The following is a 22,627-nucleotide window of genomic DNA, read 5'->3' as shown; positions in this document are numbered from 1 at the left end:
ATGAAATTTGGAAGACACTTTTGGTAGGTATGCTGGATCTGGTTTTAACATTACCCTATCTTGAAAGACCATTAAATAAGGAGGATCTATCGATAACGCTTGTAAATCACTCACTCTCCTAGCAGAGATCAGGGCTACTAGGAAGGCTGTTTTTAAAGTTAAATTTTTGATGGAGACAGAATCTAATGGCTCAAAGGGAGGTTCTGTTAAGGCGTCTAAAACCAAATTCAAATCCCATGGTGGTAATCTAGGAATATACACTGGGTTACTACGTTCAGTGGCCTTAATAAATCGGGAAACCCATCTATTTCCCGCCACATCGCTGTTATATAATGCCCCCAAAGCTGATACTTGGACTCGAAGGGTATTTACCGCCAAGCCCAATTCTCGGCCCTTCTGTAAAAACTCCAGAATAGCCGGAATTGAAACCCTGCCTGAAAAGGGATTTTGGTAGAAGGCAAGGAACTTTTTCCAAGTTTTAGCATAGATCTTAGTAGTAACCTCTTTTCGGCTATTTAAAAGGGTAGCTATCAGAGCCTCTGAAAACCCTCTTCTCCTCAATAACTCCCTCTCAAATTACACGCCGTCAGATGCAGGGATTCCACATTGGCGTGACTGAACAAACCCTGAGAAAGAAGCTCCGGACTGAGCGGCAGTACCCAGGGGTCGGTCACAGACATTGCCCTGAGTAACGAGAACCATGCCCTCCTGGGCCAAAAGGGGGCAATCAGGATCACTCTCGCCCTCTCCTCCCTGATCTTCCTGAGGACTATAGGGATCAGACACATTGGGGGGAACGCATAAGCCAGAGGGAAATCCCAGTGTATTTGAAGGGAGTCTATTATACAGTGCTTGTCCGCCACCTGAAGAGAAGCGAACCTCCTGGTCTGTCTGTTCTCTCTCGTTGCAAATAGATCTACAACGGGCAACCCCCATAGGTCTACTATCTGTCTGAACACCCGTCGATTTAGAACCCATTCTCCCTGACGCAGAGAATGACGGCTGAGGTAATCTGCCTCTGTGTTGAGCTCTCCCCGAATGTGAACGGCTGACAGAGAGCGAAAGTGAGCCTCGGCTACGTTGAGTATGTCCGTGGTGGTATTCATTAGAGATCTTGACCTTGTACCTCCTTGATGGTTGAGATACGCCACTACTGTTGTGTTGTCTGACTGGACTCTTACATGTGAATCCTGCAGAGATGGTAGCAACCTGAGTAGGGTCTTTTTTACTGCCGTAAGCTCTTTCCAATTCGAGGACTCTTGAGCCTCTAAGAGAGACCATTGCCCTTGAGTCCAAACATCTCCTATATGAGCTCCCCATCCTATCGGACTGGCATCGGTTGTAACCGTGTTGTCTGGAACTATACTCCAGCATACTCCTTTCCCTAAATGTCCCCTGTTTAGCCACCATCTCAGACTGTGTAGAGTGGTGGTGGATAGCCTGAGTCTTCCGCCTAATTGCCCTTGAAGACTCCTCACTGCATCCAAGACCTGGGCCTGCAACACTCGAGTGTGGAATTGAGCCCACTGGACGGCTGGTATGCAAGACGTTAGGGATCCTAGAAGGGACATAGCGTCTCTCAAAATCAGATCTGGTCTTTTTGTTACTGTACTGACCTTGTGTACAATTCTCTGCTTTTTCTCTTCCGGAAGGAAACATAGTTGCTCTTTCCAATGTAGCAGAATACCCAGGAAAGTCTGAGTCGTTGCTGGTTCCAATCTTGATTTTTCCATATTGACTAGCCAACCCAAGTCCTGTAAGGAAGATATTACATGATTTAGGCGACTACTACACTGAAAAAACGAATTTCCCACTACCAGGAAGTCATCCAAGTAGGGTATAATTAACGTTATCATGTTCTCTGACATAGGCCATTACTTCCGCAATGACCTTAGAAAACACCCTCGGCGCCATAGATAGACCAAATGGCATTGCAGCAAACTGAAAGTGTCTGACCTGGTCGTTTAAGCGCACCGCCATTCTGAGGAATTGTTGACGATCCTGGTGAATGGGCAGATGGTAATACGCATCTTTTAAATCCAGGACTGTCATATAACATCTGGGAAAAAGAAGTTTAGTCGCCGTTTTAATAGATTCCATTTTAAAGGCATGGTATTTTAGATGTTTGTTCAATCTCCGTAAATTTATGATGGTTCGAAAGGATCCATCTGGTTTGGAGATTAAAAATAAAGGGGAATAGAACCCTTTCCCCTGCTGATGTTTTGGAACCTCTACTATAACTTCCTTTCGTCTTAACATCTGAATCTTTTTTTCAAGGGCCTTTTGTTGATCTAAGGAATCAGGGGCAGTCAAGATATAAAAATCAGAAGGTTTTTCCTGGAATTCTAATTTTAACCCTGAATTAATTATACCCGGAACCCAATTGCTCGAAGATATTTTGGCCCACTGAGCATAGAAGTATTTTAACCTGCCCCCTACTGGAAGATCTTTATTAACGATAATTTCTTCTTCTTCTGGAGGAAGATGATGAGGCATTAAAGTCCGAACCTTTCTTTTTCGGGTCTGTTGGTTCCCAGTCTCGGTTGTGATAAGGTCTTCGGTATTGGAAGCGTCTCCTGAAGGTATTCCTAAAGGTAGGAGTGAACATTTTAGGAAAACCCTTTTTCCTATCCTCAGCCTTAGCTAGGATGTCATCCAATACCGGGCCAAACAGGTACTCACCCCTACACGGTATTGTACACAGTTTAGCTCTCGCCTGGGCATCCCCTTTCCAGGTCTTAAGCCATAGGGCTCGGCGAGCAGCGTTTGAGAGACCTGCTGATCTTGCTTCTAATTTTAAAGAATCCAAAGATGCATCCGCTAAATACGCCACACCTTCCCGTATTTGCGAAAGGGAGTTCAGCATCTTGTCTCTGGGCACCTTGGATTTCAGCTGTTCCTCCAGCTGGGATATCCATACCATGACGGATCTAGCCGTACACGTGCTAGAGATAGCAGGTTTGAACGCCCCCGCAGATGATTCCCATACTTTTTTCAAAAACATGTCCGCCTTCCTATCCGACGGATCTTTCAGAAGGCCCACGTCCTTCAGCGGCAAAGCACCGGCTTTAGACGTAGAAGCAACCGCTGCGTCCACTTTTGGGACTTTCATCCATTCTGCCAGATCATTGTCGTCAAAGGGATACCTTCTTTTGGCTGATGACGGCAGGAAACCTTTATCCTGTTTATCCCATTCCCGTTTTATAAGGGTCTTAACTGTATCCACAACCGGGAATGCCTTACGACTCCTCTGGCACAAGCCCGCAAACATTATGTCCTGTGCGGACCTTGGTTCCTTGTTCTCTGCAACACCTATGGTAGCTCGGACTCCTTTAACTAACATATCCATGTTATCCACCGAGAAACAAGGCCTTCCCTCTTCATCTGAGGAGGATGGAGATGAGGAGCGGGAACATTCACCTTCTTGCAGGGACAGACTAGATCCTGGAGATATGTCCCTGCCCGACCTTTCCTGGCGGCTGCCTCTAAGGGAATAGCTTATTTCCTCCCTGATGACCGCTCTAAGGTCTGATGACCTAAGGGGAGGTTCCTCTTCTAAGGTCTGACAGATGCAAGTCTGACAAAGCCTTTTAGTGTAACTGTCAGGCAAAGGAGTCGTGCATAGAGCACATTGCTTGTGCTTAGATTTAGCTGATTTTTTTCCCTAAAACAAAGCACAAATAACAGACCATATCAGCACCAGGTATTTTGTTAACACTCACCATAAGGCTGATTCTGTGAATACCGGTTCTGGAGGAGTGAGATCCAATTGTGACGCTGGGGCGCTCGCACGCTGCTGCCCCCATACCACGCTGCTGCTGCTTCTCCTTGAGCAGCCGCTACCACTCTTGCTGCGCTGCTCCGTTCCCTCTCCATGAGGGTGCTCGGCGTCCACTACTGAGGACATTGCTGCACACATCATTCCATAGACGCCGCTCTTTTACAACGCTGCAGCGCTCCTCCCCCGGCTTACCCCGGAAGTGTAAGAACTACTTCCGGGTTCACCAGCGCCGGTGTGCACCGCGCTCCACTGCGGACCAGGACGGCACTGCCCGACTCCTGGGACGCAATCCGCCTGGCCAGACGAGGGGGGGTCTGCAAGCAGGACACCCCCGACGCTGCTTCCGAGCCCCCGATTCTGCCGTTCCTAAAGACACCGCGCAGAGGCATGGAGGCCCGGGTAAGACTGCTGATCCTTTCCTGCAGGCTCCCCCCGTCCGGACAGGAACCCAAACTGGAGTGGTGAGGGGGACCGCCCCTTTAAATCCTGTAGGTTCCTGTCCGGAAGGTGGGCAGATCCCCTCTCTCGTAGGGGTGCTGTCGTGGCAATAGGAAAAATATATATATAAAAAATTTGACAAAAACGTAAAAAAAAAAGCAATTTTCAAACTTTGATTATCCCTTTAACCCAGATAGTCATACCACAGAAAAAAACATTAATATATAACATTTCCCTCATATCCGTTTTACATTAAAATTATTTGTAAAACGTTTTTACTTTGTTAGCCTTTTAGGAGGTTTAAAAATGTAGCATCAATTTTTCATTTTTTCAAAGAAATGTACAAAACTAATTTGTCACGGTCCGCTGCAGCTGCAGATGCGGCTCAGCCCATAGACGCCCCAAGCCGACCAACCTCAGAAGGCGTGGGGTGCGCGTCCCCCAGTGACACAATACGGACCCTTTAAACCGCAGAGGGGGACCCGGCCTACCCGAACTAGGTGAGGGCAGCGACCGGGGTTCTGTGGCAGCTGAGCATGTGGACAAGGAAAGAGACACGTAGGACATGATTACACAGCACAACTTCAGGTATAGAGAAAGTAAAGTTTACTAAAGTAAAGTCACACAGTACATAAACAAAACATGACAATGTCAGGCTCCCGATTCCACACCTCAGAAGGGTACCACCCAGTGGGCCCCAAGGCACCAACGGATCACCGAGGCACAGATAGGCGGGACATCAGGGTACACGAGGACATCAGAGTGCGGGCAAGAAATCAGGATACAAACAGGACATCAGGACATCTGGACTCAGGAAAGACCTCAGGACACAGGCAGGGTATAGGGACAAAGGAATACTGGACAGACATCTGGGACACTGACATAGCAGCCCAGGTAGTCGGCTGGGACACTGCCACGGCAGCCCAGGAAATCAGATACATCAGGATACGATACACAGGGAGGACATCAGGGAACAGACAGGATATCAGGACATCAGGGTCCATGAGGTCACCAAGACACAGGCAGGACATCAGGGAACAGACAGGACATCTGGACCCAGGGTCACCGGCAGACATCAGACAGGAGTCGTTCGGTTCCGGACATCCGACATAACCTACAGGCACCACCAGAGTCATCCGGCTCCAAGCTCCAGACAGCGGTCATCAGGTTCCAGACTGCGGTCGTTAGGCTCTGGGCATCAGACCTAGGAAGGAACTCAAGCGTGATGGTGCAAACACCGCCGTGCAAGACATGAGCCAGACAGGGTTAACCCCGCATGGTAGTCAGAGCACAGAGTAGTAGATGCTCAGCAGAAACACCGGTTTCAAGAGACTCAAAGTCACTGGAAGTGAGGCTCCAGATGCAGAGGGATTCCAGGAACATAATCACAGCAGACACAGTTCAGACAGGTTCAGGTACAGGATCAAGGATTCGGGCGTGGATATACCGCCTCCAGGACAGGCGACAGAACAGGACAAGACAGGAATCAAGGCAAGGACTTTGGTACCAAAACATAAACAGGAGAGGTGCAGGAACACATACACACATAGCAAAGTTCAGGAGCTTTGGGAGATTAGCTCAGGCCCCACCCATAGGGCAGGGGAGCTTTATATATGAGCTGCCTCTCAGCAATTGGCTGGGGGCAGCATTTGAAGTACACACCCTAACCCTGATAAAAGCAGGGGAGGTGTGGCCGCGCATGCCCTAAGCGCAAACAGAAACTATTACAGCACCATCAGTGCAGGATCTGAGGCTCAGGGCACCTGAATGAAACTGCATGCACTGAGCCACGTGGAAAGTCATGCACCAGCTGCAAATGACCTCACAACCCGCGGACAGCTTCACAGCAGCAACCAGGGACCGCACATGAGGAAGGTATGCAGCAGGGCAAATACCTAAACACCCATGTACGACTGCGCAGCAGAGCAGGGAACTGAGAAGGCTCCAATCCAAGTGACAGCCAACAGTATCCCAGCTCAAACTAGGGGGAAAAGAGTAAAGGGTTAAAGCAAACATATGCATTGTCATGGCGAAAACCAGAAACAGACAGAACGGCATGACATACTTTTTTTACGGACCTGTCCAGGTGTGAAATGACTTTGGGGGTCCTATATATTGGAAAACGCCCAAAAGTGAGTCGATTTTAAAATTAGCACCCCTCGACATATTGAAAACTGCTGTCAGGCAGTTTATTAACCCTTCAGGTGATTTTCAGGTACTAATGTAAAGAAATGGAAAAGTGTATTTTTACCACCTAAGGGTATGTGCACACGTAAGAAAAGAGGTGCAGAATTTTCTGCACAAAATCCGCATCTCCTGGCAGAATCCACAGCCGCGGTTTTTATGCGGATTTTGTACGTTTTTTATGCGGAATTGCTGCGGATTTTGTGCGGATTTTGCCACTGCAGATTTTTGACATGGAGGGGTGCAGAAACGCTGCAGATCTGCACAAAAGAAGTGACATGCACTTCTTTGAAATCCGCAGCAATTCTGCACTGATTTTTCTGCACCGCTTTTTTTTCCCCCATAGAATAACATTATACTGTACATCACAGTGCGGATCTGCAGCGTTTCTGCGTGGAAAAATCCGCAGCAAATCCGCATCGTCTGCACATAGCCTAAATGTCTCTAACTTCTAAATAGGCCACTGTAGCTGGGAGACTCTAAGGCAGTGAATTGCTATGGCAAACATCAAGACCTTGCAATCATCATCTCAGCGTGCTGATGGGGAGAAAGAAGAAGCCCCCACACTCGGTTAACCATTTATATGGTGTAATCACTTTTGACAGCAGCATCTAAGGGGTTAAACAGATATGGAAAGTGCCAACACTGATCGTGGCTAATGCAGCAAGTTGTCATCTATAGTGGACAGCCGACTGCTGCTGGATTGTCACCCGTATGGGGATGCTCTTCTCAGGTCGGTAAAAAGGCGTATTGACGGTCATTACGGGGTTAAATAACCTAATATTCCCTAATGGCAAGAAAAGGACAACATGGACTTTATAAAGGTTTATTCATTATTATTCACAGTGCCTAGTTTTGTAAATAGACTTCTTATAGTTGTCATGGATACTGAAGATAAGTAAAAGCTTTTTATTGAAGAAATAAGTAGTCTCTTGTCATTTTGGCACCTATATAACAAGTTCTCATTCTCTTCAATAGGAACTGAGCTGTAGTTCCCAAAAACAGCCACTACTCATGGTGGTGTCCTGAATCTGGAGACTGCTTACATCCGGCAGCTGTGGGACCTACAAATAGCTGATTGCGGGGTTGCTGGGGGTCAAACACCTTCTTAAACTAAGTGTAGGTCATCAATTGCTAAGTCCTGGACAACCACTTTATAGAATAGTGAAATATACATAGCAATTTTTTTTTTTATTATCTGTACAAAAGACAAAAAAATACAATTTATTTAAAAAAGCCTTAAGTCTTGTTTAACAAGAAAAATACCATGAAAATTTTTTCAGTAACCTAAAAAAAAAAGAGCTAAAGTGAACATAATGGGCAGCAATATCAAAATGACAAAGCTCTGCACATGTTCCACCTTGTCGCTTTTTTAACCATTTTGGAAACCTTGCAGTGGTTAAAAGAAGCATCATGTTGATTCTTCTATGAGATAGTATAGAGAAAAGATGCCACTGGCCATGCCCCCGCAAAAATGACGCCCAAACTGCCAGTGAAGCTGATTCAGGAGAAATACCAATATTTTTACCTTGGCAAACTCAGTGGTTCAGTCTGCATCTTAAAAGGTTCTCTGTTATGATCTGGTGGCCTTGGAGCAGCATGAGACGTACTCTGGAGAAGGTGGCACCTGTACTGACCGCAAACCCTGAACTAGCAGCGCAACTAGAAGCAGCCGTGGGGGGTACCTAACACTCCCTAGACCCCTCGACACAGCCTAAGAATTAACTACCCCTAAAGACAGAAACAGGAAACCTATCTTGCCTCAGAAAAAATCCCCAAAGGATAGAGAGCCCCCCACAAATATTGACTGTGAGAGGAGAGGGAAATAACATACGCAGACATGAAATCAGGATTTAGCATAGGAGGCCATACTAGCTAAAAAGAAAGGATAGGACAGAGTACTATGCGGTCAGTATAAAAACACTAGAAAATATCCACCACAGAAAAATACAAAACACCACATCTGACTACAGACATGGAGGGTATATCTGCATCTCCAGAGACACAGCTAGGCTGCAAAAAAATCCTTTACAACAAAGCTGGACAAGACAAAACATGAAAAATGCACAGAACTATAAGGTCCACAGCAGGTGGACAGCAAAAACAAAGCCAGGACTTATCTTTGAAGAAATGCACAGCGAACAGGAGAGACCAGAAGGAATGTGAATCCTCCATAAACAATGGACAACTGGCACTGACTAAAGGATCAAGCAAGGCTATATAGCCCAGCCCAAATTGCAAAAAATAGATACACCTGATAAATGCTGTGATCCAACTACCGCAGCACTACCACTCATAACCACCGGAGGGAGCCCAAGAGCAGAATTCACAACAGTTCTATAGTCTAAAACGACAAGTCAGCAGTCACAAATGACTGCAGACTTGTAAACCCTCACACAGGGCGCACTGCAAGGATTCTCGGGTGTCAAGAGCCCAGACAGAATCTGACTACACTGTTTCCGGCCGCCTCGTGCAATACACATGCATTCAGCAGTCCAGTCGGATTCTGGCCGGGACTGTGCATATCACATACTTACAGTCACATGACCACAGTTGACACTGGAGAATCCTCGCTGTGAGGACTTACAAGTCTGCAGACACATAGTGACTGCACCTTTGTTTTTTAAGACTGGCCAACCCCTTTAACGACGCTGTGTGCACATGCCCTTAAAGGGGTTTTCTAGTTTCAGGAAACCCATCCCCTGGCAGCAGTTTTCTTTTAAACACAAAACAAAACTGTTCTATAGTCTAGTCACACTCCGTGGGTCAGAGCGGAGTCTCCACCGCTGCTCCCAGCGTCGGTTATTGTCAGCAGCACTGACATCACATGATAGCGCTCCAGCCTGACCCGCTGAGCTCCGTTATCGGCTACAGTGTGGTCAATGTGACCATAACGTACATCGGGAGCAGCGCAGACTCAGTATTGAACCTGGGGAGGGTGAATAAAAAACTTTTTTTTAAAACAAGCTGCAGCTGAAGGAGAACTGGAACACCCCTGTAAAAGCCGACAAAAAAATGAAGGAAAACACTGTATTGTTCCAATAACTTCAACAGTGGAAGCTGGTGGTAACATGATGTAATCCACAGCCTCCATTATCACCAAGGCTGTACTACAGCCCTTCCGCCTCCCCAGGATGAGGCACTATGGCTGCCCTTCCACCTTCCCAGGATGAAGCACTATGGCTGCCCTTCCATCTTCCCAGGATGAGTCACTATGGCTGCCCTTCCACCTTCCCAGGATGAGTCACTATGGCTGCCCTTCCACCTTCCCAGGATGAGTCACTATGGGTGCCCTTCCACCTTCCCAGGATGAGGCACTATGGCTGCCCTTCAACCTTCCCAGGATGAGGCACTATGACAGCCCTTCCACCTTCCCAGGATGAGGCACTATGGCTGCCCTTCCACCTTCCCAGGATGAGGCACTATGGCTGCCCTTCTGCCTTCCCAGGATGAGGCACTATGGCTGACCTTCCGCCTCCCCAGGATGAGGCACTATGGCTGCCCTTCCACCTTCCCAGGATGAGGAACTATGGCTGCCCTTCCGCCTTCACAGGATGAGTCACTATGGCTGCCCTTCCACCTTCCCAGGACGAGTCACTATGGCTGCCCTTCCACCTTCCCAGGATGAGGCACTATGGCTGCCCTTCCACCTTCCCAGGATGAGGCACTATGGCTGCCCTTCCACGTTCCCGGGATGAGGCACTATGGCTGCCCTTCCACCTTCTCAGGATGAGGCACTATGGCTGTCCTTCCGCCTCCCCAGGATGAGGCACTATGGCTGCCCTTCCACCTTCCCAGGATAAGGCACTATGGCTGCCCTTCCGCCTCCCCAGGATGAGGCACTATGGCTGCCCTTCCACCTTCCCAGGATGAGGCACTATGGCTGCCCTTCCACCTTCCCAGGATGAGGCACTATGGCTGCCCTTCCACCTTCCCAGGATGAGGCACTATGGCTACCCTTCCACCTTCCCAGGATGAGGCACTATGGCTGCTTCCACCATCCCAGGATGAGGCACTATGGCTGTCCTTCCGCCTCCCCAGGATGAGGCAGTATGGCTGACCTTCCTCCTCCCCAGGATGAGGCACTATGACTGCCCTTCCGCCTTCCCAGGATGAGGCACTATGGCTGCCCTTCCCAGGATGAGGCACTATGCCTGCCCTTCTGCCTCCCCAGGATGAGGCACTATGGCTGACCTTCCACCTCTCCAGGATGAGACACTATGGCTGTCCTTCCCAGGATGAGGCACTATAGCTGCCCTTCTGCCTCCCCAGGATGAGGCACTATGGCTGACCTTCCGCCTCTCCAGGATGAGGCACTATGGCTACCCTTCCGCCTTCCCAGGATGAGGCACTATGGCTGCCCTTCTGCCTCTCCAGGATGAGGCACTATGGCTGCCCTTCCCAGGATGAGGCACTATGGCTGCCCTTCTGCCTCCCCAGGATGAGGCACTATGGCTGACCTTCCGCCTCTCCAGGATGAAGCACTATGGTCGCCCTTCTGGCTCCCCAGGATGAGGCACTATGGCTGTCCTTCCGCCTCCCCAGGATGAGGCACTATGGCTGACCTTCCGCCTCTCCAGGATAAGGCAATATGGCTGCCCTTCCGCCTCCTCAGGATGAGGCACTATGGCTGCCCTTCCGCCTCTCCAAGATAAGGCACTATGACTGCCTTTCCGCCTCCCCAGGATGAGGCACTATGACTGCCTTTCCGCCTCCCCAGGATGAAGCACTATGGTTGCCCTTCCGCCTCCCCAAGATGAAGCACTATGGCTGCCCTTCTGCCTCCCCAGGATGAGGCACTATGGCTGCCCTTCTGCCTCCCCAGGATGAGACACTATGGCTGCCCTTCCGCCTTCCCAGGATGAGGCACTATGGCTGCCCTTCTGCCTCGCCAGGATGAGGCACTATGGCTGCCCTTCCGCCTTCCCAGGATGAGGCACTATGGCTGCCCTTCTGGCTCCCCAGGATGAGGCTCTATGGCTGCCCTTCCCCCTTCCCAGGATGAGGCACTATGGCTGCCCTTCTGCCTCACCAGGATGAAGCACTATGGCTGCCCTTCCGCCTTCCCAGGATGAGGCACTATGGCTGCCCTTCTGCCTCGCCAGGATGAGGCACTATGGCTGCCATTCCGCCTCCTCAGGATGAGGCACTATGGCTGCCCTTCCCAGGATGAGGCACTATGGCTGCCCTTCTGCCTCACCAGGATGAGGCACTATGGCTGCCCTTCCGCCTTCCCAGGATGAGGCACTATGGCTGCCCTTCTGCCTCGCCAGGATGAGGCACTATGGCTGCCATTCCGCCTTCCCAGGATGAGGCACTATGGCTGCCCTTCTGCCTCCCCAGGATGAGGCACTTTCGCAGCACTTCTGCCTCCCCAGGATGAAGCACTATGGCTGCCCTGTCTCCCCAGGATGAAGCACTATGCCTGCCCTTCTGCCTTCCCAGGATGAGGCACTATGGCTGCCTTTCCGCCTCCCCAGGATGAGGCACTATAGCTGCCCTTCCACCTTCCCAGGATGAGGCACTATGGCTGCCCTTCCGCCTCCCCAGGATGAGGCACTATGGCTGCCCTTCTGCCTTCCCAGGATGAGGCACTATGGCTGCCCTTCTACCTTCCCAGGATGAGGCACTATGGCTGCCCTTCTGCCTTCCCAGGATGAGGCACTATGGCTGCCCTTCTGCCTCCCCAGGATGAGGCACTATGGCTGCCCTTCTGCCTTCCCAGGATGAGGCACTATGGCTGCCCTTCCGCCTCCCCAGGATGAGGCACTATGGCTGCCCTTCTGCCTTCCCAGGATGAGGCACTATGGCTGCCCTTCTGCCTCCCCAGGATGAGGCACTATGGCTGCCCTTCTGCCTCCCCAGGATGAGGCACTATGGCTGCCCTTCTGCCTTCCCAGGATGAGGCACTATGGCTGCCCTTCTGCCTCCCCAGGATGAGGCACTATGGCTGCCCTTCTGCCTTCCCAGGATGAGGCACTATGGCTGCCCTTCCGCCTCCCCAGGATGAGGCACTATGGCTGCCCTTCTGCCTTCCCAGGATGAGGCACTATGGCTGCCCTTCTGCCTCCCCAGGATGAGGCACTATGGCTGCCCTTCTGCCTCCCCAGGATGAGGCACTATGGCTGCCCTTCTGCCTTCCCAGGATGAGGCACTATGGCTGCCCTTCTGCCTCCCCAGGATGAGGCACTATGGCTGCCCTTCTGGCTCCCCAGGATGAGGCTCTATGGCTGCCCTTCCCCCTTCCCAGGATGAGGCACTATGGCTGCCCTTCTGCCTCACCAGGATGAGGCACTATGGCTGCCCTTCTGCCTTCCCAGGATGAGGCACTATGGCTACCCTTCCGCCTCCCCAGGATGAGGCACTATGGCTGCCCTTCTGCCTCCCCAGGATGAGGCACTATGGCTGCCCTTCTGCCTTCCCAGGATGAGGCACTATGGCTGCCCTTCTGCCTTCCCAGGATGAGGCACTATGGCTGCCCTTCTGCCTTCCCAGGATGAGGCACTATGGCTGCCCTTCCGCCTCCCCAGGATGAGGCACTATGACTGCCCTTCTGCCTTCCCAGGATGAGGCACTATGGCTGCCCTTCTGCCTTCCCAGGATGAGGCACTATGGCTGCCCTTCTGCCTCCCCAGGATGAGGCACTATGGCTGCCCTTCCGCCTCCCCAGGATGAGGCACTATGACTGCCCTTCTGCCTTCCCAGGATGAGGCACTATGGCTGCCCTTCTGCCTTCCCAGGATGAGGCACTATGGCTGCCCTTCCGCCTCCCCAGGATGAGGCACTATGACTGCCCTTCTGCCTTCCCAGGATGAGGCACTATGGCTGCCCTTCTGCCTTCCCAGGATGAGGCACTATGGCTGCCCTTCTGCCTCCCCAGGATGAGGCACTATGGCTGCCCTTCCACCTTCCCAGGATGAGGCACTATGGCTACCCTTCCACCTTCCCAGGATGAGGTACTATGGCTGCCCTTCTGCCTTCCCAGGATGAGGCACTATGGCTGCCCTTCTGCCTTCCCAGGATGAGGCACTATGGCTGCCCTTCCGCCTCCCCAGGATGAGGCACTATGACTGCCCTTCTGCCTTCCCAGGATGAGGCACTATGGCTGCCCTTCTGCCTTCCCAGGATGAGGCACTATGGCTGCCCTTCTGCCTTCCCAGGATGAGGCACTATGGCTGCCCTTCTGCCTTCCCAGGATGAGGCACTATGGCTGCCCTTCTGCCTCCCCAGGATGAGGCACTATGGCTGCCCTTCCGCCTCCCCAGGATGAGGCACTATGACTGCCCTTCTGCCTTCCCAGGATGAGGCACTATGGCTGCCCTTCTGCCTTCCCAGGATGAGGCACTATGGCTGCCCTTCCGCCTTCCCAGGATGAGGCACTATGGCTGCCCTTCTGGCTCCCCAGTATGAGGCTCTATGGCTGCCCTTCCCAGGATGAGGCACTATGGCTGCCCTTCTGCCTCACCAGGATGAAGCACTATGGCTGCCCTTCCGCCTTCCCAGGATGAGGCACTATGGCTGCCCTTCTGCCTCGCCAGGATGAGGCACTATGGCTGCCATTCTGCCTCCTCAGGATGAGGCACTATGGCTGCCCTTCCCAGGATGAGGCACTATGGCTGCCCTTCTGCCTCACCAGGATGAGGCACTATGGCTGCCCTTCCGCCTTCCCAGGATGAGGCACTATGGCTGCCCTTCTGCCTCGCCAGGATGAGGCACTATGGCTGCCATTCCGCCTTCCCAGGATGAGGCACTATGGCTGCCCTTCTGCCTCCCCAGGATGAGGCACTTTGGCAGCACTTCTGCCTCCCCAGGATGAAGCACTATGGCTGCCCTGTCTCCCCAGGATGAAGCACTATACCTGCCCTTCTGCCTTCCCAGGATGAGGCACTATGGCTGCCCTTCCGCCTCCCCAGGATGAGGCACTATAGCTGCCCTTCCACCTTCCCAGGATGAGGCACTATGGCTGCCCTTCCACCTTCCCAGGATGAGGCACTATGGCTGCCCTTCCGCCTCCCCAGGATGAGGCACTATGGCTGCCCTTCTGCCTTCCCAGGATGAGGCACTATGGCTGCCCTTCTGCCTTCCCAGGATGAGGCACTATGGCTGCCCGTCTGCCTTCCCAGGATGAGGCACTATGGCTGCCCTGTCTCCCCAGGATGAAGCACTATGGCTGCCCTTCTGCCTCCCCAGGATGAAGCACTATGGCTGCCCTTCTGCCTCCCCAGGATGAGGCACTTTGGCTGCAGTGTACGCTTATGGCCCATATTCTCTCCATGTTTACAGTTTGGACTCCAGCCAATTCGCCGTCAGCCTTTCACGTCACAGCCTCTCACGGTGCATTATGGGACAGCCCTTGTTTGCCACTTTAAGAATCCCTCTATCACCACCGCCAAGTTGAATGGAACGTCACGAAAAGGGCGGGAAAAGCGTTTTTTTTAATTCTAACAGCCGCCTCTTCCCCTCCCACCAGACGGAGTAAGCGTGACGTCACCGCCCATGCCTTTTTTTCATTGGCTTAGAACGGTGCACTGGAATTTTTCTAATTCGGAAGCACATGAGTGCCGTTGTAGCGCCTCCCTATGAATGGTGCTGCAGCTCAGGAATGGAGGGTTGTGATGGGGCGGAGCTTAGCGGAGTCGTCACAGAGGGTGTAGAACGACGAATATTCTAATTTGGTAGTGATACACTGCTGACGCCCCGCCATGCTGACTGCGCACGCTCCGCCCCCTACACAGCTCCAGGGCTCAGTGTGGTAGCTCCATGCTCTCACATCGTGTGGTTGGTCCTCTTCTCTGTCAGTCACGGAGCAGCTACACGGAAGCGTGGCGCCGGTGCAGTTTTCTGCCTAGCAACCTTGAAGCCGGCTTTAAAGCGGTAATTTCGGCTAGCCGGAGTGCTTGTTTCCTGCCATTGGAAGTTAAGGCTTGCAGATACGGCGTTCCAAAGTACCGTGGACGTCCAGGCTTTTGTGGCCCAGTCGACCCTAGTCACAATCACGGAGTCCTTCATGCGGCCGGACTCGGGGGAGGAGCCAGGTCCCCCTGCTGAGGTGAGCGCTGGGTTCGGGAGGGTTATCGGGCTGTGGCACGTATGTTCCGAGCGGAGCCCGCCCTGTGTGCACGTACATGGATGCAGCGGCTATGGGGCACGCAATGCTCTGGGCCGTAGTTCATGGCTGGACAACCGCGATTTTAAGGATTAACTCCCGGGACTTAACGTCAGCAGCGCCCCGGCGGCCTCTCACTTTACGGGACGGGGGCCATGTCTTCACTTAGATTCGTCATATTGTCGCAAATCCTAGTTCTTTACAGGTTCTATACATACCCGGTGGGGGGAGGACTCTGCTAGCATGTACCCTGCTGCGGGGGTGAGACGGCACCCTCAGATACAAGGTTACCTGGGAAGAGTGCCCCGAGAGCTTACACTCTAGCCTAATGGGAGAGAATAGGGGCGCTCGGCGAAGAGCTGGCACTCTAATGGTGGGAGAGAGGGGAGCAGGGGCGCTCGGCGAAGAGCTGGCACTCTAATGGTGGGAGAGAGGGGAGCAAGGGCGCTCGGCGAAGAGCTGGCACTCTAATGGTGGGAGAGAGGGGAGCAGGGGCGCTCGGCGAAGAGCTTGCACTCTAATGGTGGGGGAGAGGAGGGCAAGGGCGCTCGGCGAAGAGCTTGCACTCTAATGGTGGGAGAGAGGGGAGCAAGGGCGCTCGGCGAAGAGCTTGCACTCTAATGGTGGGAGAGAGGGGAGCAAGGGCGCTCGGCGAAGAGCTTGCACTCTAATGGTGGGAGAGAGGGGAGCAAGGGCGCTCGGCGAAGAGCTGGCACTCTAATGGTGGGAGAGAGGGGAGCAAGGGCGCTCGGCGAAGAGCTTGCACTCTAATGGTGGGAGAGAGGGGAGCAAGGGCGCTCGGCGAAGAGCTTGCACTCTAATGGTGGGGGAGAGGGGAGCAAGGGCGCTCGGCGAAGAGCTTGCACTCTAATGGTGGGGGAGAGGAGGGCAAGGGCGCTCGGCGAAGAGCTGGCACTCTAATGGTGGGAGAGAGGGGAGCAAGGGCGCTCGGCGAAGAGCTGGCACTCTAATGGTGGGAGAGAGGGGAGCAAGGGCGCTCGGCGAAGAGCTTGCACTCTAATGGTGGGAGAGAGGGGAGCAAGGGCGCTCGGCGAAGAGCTTGCACTCTAATGGTGGGGGAGAGGGGAGCAAGGGCGCTCGGCGAAGAGCTTGCACTCTAATGGTGGGGGAGAGGAGGGCAAGGGCGCTCGGCGAAGAGCTTGCACTCTAATAGTGGGGGAGAGGGGAGCAAGGGCGCTCGGCGAAGAGCTTGCACTCTAATGGTGGGGGAGAGGGGAGCAAGGGCGCTCGGCGAAGAGCTTGCACTCTAATGGTGGGGGAGAGGGGAGCAAGGGCGCTCGGCGAAGAGCTTGCACTCTAATGGTGGGGGAGAGGAGGGCAAGGGCGCTCGGCGAAGAGCTGGCACTCTAATGGTGGGAGAGAGGGGAGCAAGGGCGCTCGGCGAAGAGCTGGCACTCTAATGGTGGGAGAGAGGGGAGCAAGGGCGCTCGGCGAAGAGCTTGCACTCTAATGGTGGGAGAGAGGGGAGCAAGGGCGCTCGGCGAAGAGCTTGCACTCTAATGGTGGGGGAGAGGGGAGCAAGGGCGCTCGGCGAAGAGCTTGCACTCTAATGGTGGGGGAGAGGAGGGCAAGGGCGCTCGGCGAAGAGCTTGCACTCTAATAGTGGGGGAGAGGGGAGCAAGGGCGCTCGGCGAAGAGCTTGCACTCTAATGGTGGGGGAGAGGGGAGCAGGGGCGCTTGGCGAATAGCTGGCACTCTAATGGTGGGGGAGAGGAGAGCAGGGGGCGCTCGGCGAAGAGCTGGCACTCTAATGGGGGAGAGGAGAGCAGGGGGGACTTGGCGAAGAGCTTGCACTCTAATGGTGGGGGAGAGGAGGGCAGGGGCGCTCGGCGAAGAGCTTGCACTCTAATGGTGGGAGAGGGGAGCAAGGGCGCTCGGCGAAGAGCTTGCACTCTAATGGTGGGGGAGAGGAGGGCAAGGGCGCTCGGCGAAGAGCTTGCACTCTAATGGTGGGTGAGAGGGGAGCAGGGGCGCTCGGCGAAGAGCTGGCACTCTTATGGTGGGGGAGAGCAGGGGCGCTTAAGAGCTTGCACTCTAATGGGAGAGAGGGGAGCAGGGGCGCTCGGCGAAGAGCTTGCACTCTAATGGTGGGGAGAGGGGAGCAAGGGCGCTCGGTGAAGAGCTTGCACTCTAATGGTGGGGGAGAGGGGAGCAAGGGCGCTCGGCGAAGAGCTTGCACTCTAATGGTGGGGGAGAGGGGAGCAGGGGCGCTTGGCGAAGAGCTGGCACTCTAATGGTGGGGGAGAGGAGAGCAGGGGTGCTCGGCGAAGAGCTTGCACTCTAATGGTGGGAGAGGGGAGCAAGGGCGCTCGGCGAAGAGCTTGCACTCTAATGGTGGGAGAGAGGGGAGCAAGGGCGCTCGGCGAAGAGCTGGCACTCTAATGGTGGGAGAGAGGGGAGCAGGGGCGCTCGGCGAAGAGCTTGCACTCTAATGGTGGGGGAGAGGAGGGCAAGGGCGCTCGGCGAAGAGCTTGCACTCTAATGGTGGGAGAGAGGGGAGCAAGGGCGCTCGGCGAAGAGCTTGCACTCTAATGGTGGGAGAGAGGGGAGCAAGGGCGCTCGGCGAAGAGCTTGCACTCTAATGGTGGGAGAGAGGGGAGCAAGGGCGCTCGGCGAAGAGCTGGCACTCTAATGGTGGGAGAGAGGGGAGCAAGGGCGCTCGGCGAAGAGCTTGCACTCTAATGGTGGGAGAGAGGGGAGCAAGGGCGCTCGGCGAAGAGCTTGCACTCTAATGGTGGGGGAGAGGGGAGCAAGGGCGCTCGGCGAAGAGCTTGCACTCTAATGGTGGGGGAGAGGAGGGCAAGGGCGCTCGGCGAAGAGCTGGCACTCTAATGGTGGGAGAGAGGGGAGCAAGGGCGCTCGGCGAAGAGCTGGCACTCTAATGGTGGGAGAGAGGGGAGCAAGGGCGCTCGGCGAAGAGCTTGCACTCTAATGGTGGGAGAGAGGGGAGCAAGGGCGCTCGGCGAAGAGCTTGCACTCTAATGGTGGGGGAGAGGGGAGCAAGGGCGCTCGGCGAAGAGCTTGCACTCTAATGGTGGGGGAGAGGAGGGCAAGGGCGCTCGGCGAAGAGCTTGCACTCTAATAGTGGGGGAGAGGGGAGCAAGGGCGCTCGGCGAAGAGCTTGCACTCTAATGGTGGGGGAGAGGGGAGCAGGGGCGCTTGGCGAATAGCTGGCACTCTAATGGTGGGGGAGAGGAGAGCAGGGGGCGCTCGGCGAAGAGCTGGCACTCTAATGGGGGAGAGGAGAGCAGGGGGGACTTGGCGAAGAGCTTGCACTCTAATGGTGGGGGAGAGGAGGGCAGGGGCGCTCGGCGAAGAGCTTGCACTCTAATGGTGGGAGAGGGGAGCAAGGGCGCTCGGCGAAGAGCTTGCACTCTAATGGTGGGGGAGAGGAGGGCAAGGGCGCTCGGCGAAGAGCTTGCACTCTAATGGTGGGTGAGAGGGGAGCAGGGGCGCTCGGCGAAGAGCTGGCACTCTTATGGTGGGGGAGAGCAGGGGCGCTTAAGAGCTTGCACTCTAATGGGAGAGAGGGGAGCAGGGGCGCTCGGCGAAGAGCTTGCACTCTAATGGTGGGGAGAGGGGAGCAAGGGCGCTCGGTGAAGAGCTTGCACTCTAATGGTGGGGGAGAGGGGAGCAAGGGCGCTCGGCGAAGAGCTTGCACTCTAATGGTGGGGGAGAGGGGAGCAGGGGCGCTTGGCGAAGAGCTGGCACTCTAATGGTGGGGGAGAGGAGAGCAGGGGTGCTCGGCGAAGAGCTTGCACTCTAATGGTGGGAGAGGGGAGCAAGGGCGCTCGGCGAAGAGCTTGCACTCTAATGGTGGGGGAGAGGAGAGCAGGGGGCGCTTGGCGAATAGCTTGCACTCTAATGGTGGGGGAGAGGAGAGCAGGGGCGCTCGGCGAAGAGCTTGCACTCTAATGGTGGGAGAGGGGAGCAAGGGCGCTCGGCGAAGAGCTTGCACTCTAATGGTGGGGGAGAGGAGAGCAGGGGGCGCTTGGCGAATAGCTTGCACTCTAATGGTGGGGGAGAGGAGAGCAGGGGCGCTCGGCGAAGAGCTTGCACTCTAATGATGGGAGAGCAGGGGGCGCTCGGCGAAGAGCTTGCATTCTAATGGAGAGGAGAGCAGGGGCGCTCGGCGAAGAGCTTGCACTCTAATGGTGGAGGAGAGCAGGGGGCGCTCGGCGAAGAGCTTGCACTCTAATGGTGGAGGAGAGGAGAGCAGGGGGCGCTCGGCGAAGAGCTTGCACTCTAATGGTGATAGAGAGGAGAGCAGGAGATGCTCGACGAAGAACTTGCACTCTAATGGTGGAGGGGAGGAGAGCAGGGGGCGCTCGGCGAAGAGCTTGCACTCTAATGGTGGAGGAGAGGAGAGCAGGGGGCGCTCGGCGAAGAGCTTGCACTCTAATGGTGGAGGAGAGGAGAGCAGGGGCACTCTAATGGTGGAGGCGAGGAGAGCAGGGGGCGCTCGGCGAAGAGCTGGCACTCTAATGGTGGGGGAGAGGGGAGCAAGGGCGCTCGGCGAAGAGCTTGCACTCTAATGGTGGGGGAGAGGAGAGCAGGGGGCGCTCGGCGAAGAGCTGGCACTCTAATGGTGGGGGAGCAGGGGCGCTCGGCGAAGAACTTGCACTCTAATGGGGGAGAGGAGAGCAGGGGGGACTCGGCGAAGAGCTTGCACTCTAATGGTGGAGGAGAGGGGAGCAGGGGCGCTCGGCGAAGAGCTTGCACTCTAATGGTGGGGGAGAGCAGGGGCGCTTAAGAGCTTGCACTCTAATGGTGTGGGAGAGGAGAGCAGGGGGCGCTTGGCGAATAGCTTGCACTCTAATGGTGGGGGAGAGGAGAGCAGGGGCGCTCGGCGAAGAGCTTGCACTCTAATGATGGGAGAGCAGGGGGCGCTCGGCGAAGAGCTTGCACTCTAATGGTGGAGGAGAGGAGAGCAGGGGGCGCTCGGCGAAGAGCTTGCACTCTAATGGAGGGAGAGGAGAGCAGGGGCGCTCGGCGAAGAGCTTGCACTCTAATGGTGGAGGAGAGGGGAGCAAGGGCGCTCGGCGAAGAGCTTGCACTCTAATGGTGGGGGAGAGGGGAGCAAGGGCGCTCGGCGAAGAGCTTGCACTCTAATGGTGGGGGAGAGCAGGGGCGCTTAAGAGCTTGCACTCTAATGGTGGGAGAGAGGGGAGCAGGGACGCTCGGCGAAGAGCTTGCACTCTAATGGTGGGGGAGAGGGGAGCAAGGGCGCTCGGCGAAGAGCTTGCACTCTAATGGTGGGGGAGAGGGGAGCAGGGGCGCTCGGCGAAGAGCTTGCACTCTAATGGGGGAGAGGAGAGCAGGGGGGACTCGGCGAAGAGCTTGCACTCTAATGGTGGGGGAGAGGGGAGCAGGGGCGCTCGGCGAAGAGCTTGCACTCTAATGGTGGGGGAGAGCAGGGGCGCTTAAGAGCTTGCACTCTAATGGTGGGAGAGAGGAGAGCAGGGGCGCTCGGCGAAGAGCTTGCATTCTAATGATGGGAGAGCAGGGGGCGCTCGGCGAAGAGCTTGCACTCTAATGGAGGGAGAGGAGAGCAGGGGCGCTCGGCGAAGAGCTTGCACTCTAATGGTGGAGGAGAGGAGAGCAGGGGGCGCTCGGCGAAGAGCTTGCACTCTAATGGTGGAGGAGAGGAGAGCAGGGGGCGCTCGGCGAAGAGCTTGCACTCTAATGGTGGAGGAGAGCAGGGGGCGCTCGGCGAAGAGCTTGCACTCTAATGGTGGTAGAGAGGAGAGCAGGAGATGCTCGACGAAGAGCTTGCACTCGAATGGTGGAGGAGAGGAGAGCAGGGGCGCTCGGCGAAGAGCTTGCACTCTAATGGTGGAGGAGAGGAGAGCAGGGGGCGCTCGGCGAAGAGCTTGCACTCTAATGGTGGAGGAGAGGAGAGCAGGGGGCGCTTGGCGAATAGCTTGCACTCTAATGGTGGGGCAGAGGAGAGCAGGGGGCGCTCGGCGAAGAGCTTGCACTCTAATGGTGGAGGAGAGGAGAGCAGGGGGCGCTCGGCGAAGAGCTTGCACTCTAATGGTGGTAGAGAGGAGAGCAGGAGATGCTCGACGAAGAGCTTGCAATCTACTTGTGGGGGAGAGTATGGTGGTACTTGAAGAGCTTGCTCTTTAGTCTGTTAGTGGTACAGCTTGCACCTGTGAGTGGGCTTGCGCTATACCTCCTTCAGACCTTTTTTGGGGTGGTCTGCCCCTTGTGCACGGCTTTCTTTTACAAGTATGTTAAATAGTGGAGATCAATAGAGCCCCAAATCCCTCTGTCCAGCAATAGTCTTTATTCACCTAGTTCTATTGTGATCTGTGAGCTCATCCTGCCCTGACCTCAAAAAGACCCCATGAATGAGTCTATTTGTTTGTTAATTTCCTCACATAAACCCTACATGTGTTCAGTGTTATGTAAAAACTTATTTCAGAATGCAGCACTTGTCTCCAGCCTTAAACAGCTCCGTGGCACGGTAAATGCTCTCCACTAATTGGCAGGGTAGCTGTAAATGGGGGTTGGCACTATCGGATACTTAGAAAATGGCTGCAGCCAGTGACGTCTGTCAGAAGGGTTAATGTGCTTACTGTACAGCTAGGTGGCTTCAGTACAGTCACAGAGGATGTTCCCTGGCAGGAGAGATGTATCATACTTCCGGTATAGCCCTGCTGCTTCTGATTGACCCCTTTATAAGCTGAGACAGAAGCATTGTCTTCCATGCTCTTTCAACATCTGTCCATCACCTTATGGCACATTACAGTGCCCATCATTTTATCCTGAGTGATTATTTTAGCTAGTAACTAGAACCATTTAGTACATGTCCATTAATTTATATGTAATGGTAAATAGAGCACTTTTCAGAGGTTTCACATTATTCTGAAATATGTAGTGTGTTAAATTATGTACTGAGGGAATTTATGCTATCACATATCATTTCCAGACAAGAAGGCAAAATATGTTGTCCCAGGTTTGATTCATCTGGAAATAAGTAAAGGTGAACAAAAAGTGCCATAAATACAGTTGCTTCTCACAAAATTAGAATATCATCAAAAAGTTAATTTTCAGTTCTTCAATACAAAAAGTTAAAATCATATAGTCAC

The 22,627-nt window shown here is 54.2% G+C and overlaps 1 protein-coding gene across 1 annotated transcript in view; it reads left to right on the top strand.

The window, feature by feature from the left end:
* The first annotated feature begins 15,134 nt into the window (after positions 1–15,134).
* Positions 15,135–22,627, top strand: part of GATAD2A (GATA zinc finger domain containing 2A) — a 120,343-nt gene continuing 112,850 nt past the window's right edge. Inside the window, exon 1 of the mRNA XM_069767693.1 lies at positions 15,135–15,452. Coding sequence (XP_069623794.1) covers positions 15,411–15,452 — 42 coding nt within the window. The 5' untranslated portion in view covers positions 15,135–15,410. The remainder of the gene's footprint in view (positions 15,453–22,627) is intronic.

This window comes from Ranitomeya imitator, chromosome 1, assembly GCF_032444005.1.
Source record: "Ranitomeya imitator isolate aRanImi1 chromosome 1, aRanImi1.pri, whole genome shotgun sequence".
NCBI lineage: Eukaryota > Metazoa > Chordata > Amphibia > Anura > Dendrobatidae > Ranitomeya > Ranitomeya imitator.
Note: the sequence above shows the minus strand (reverse complement) of the source record. Positions and strands in the feature narration are given on the sequence as shown.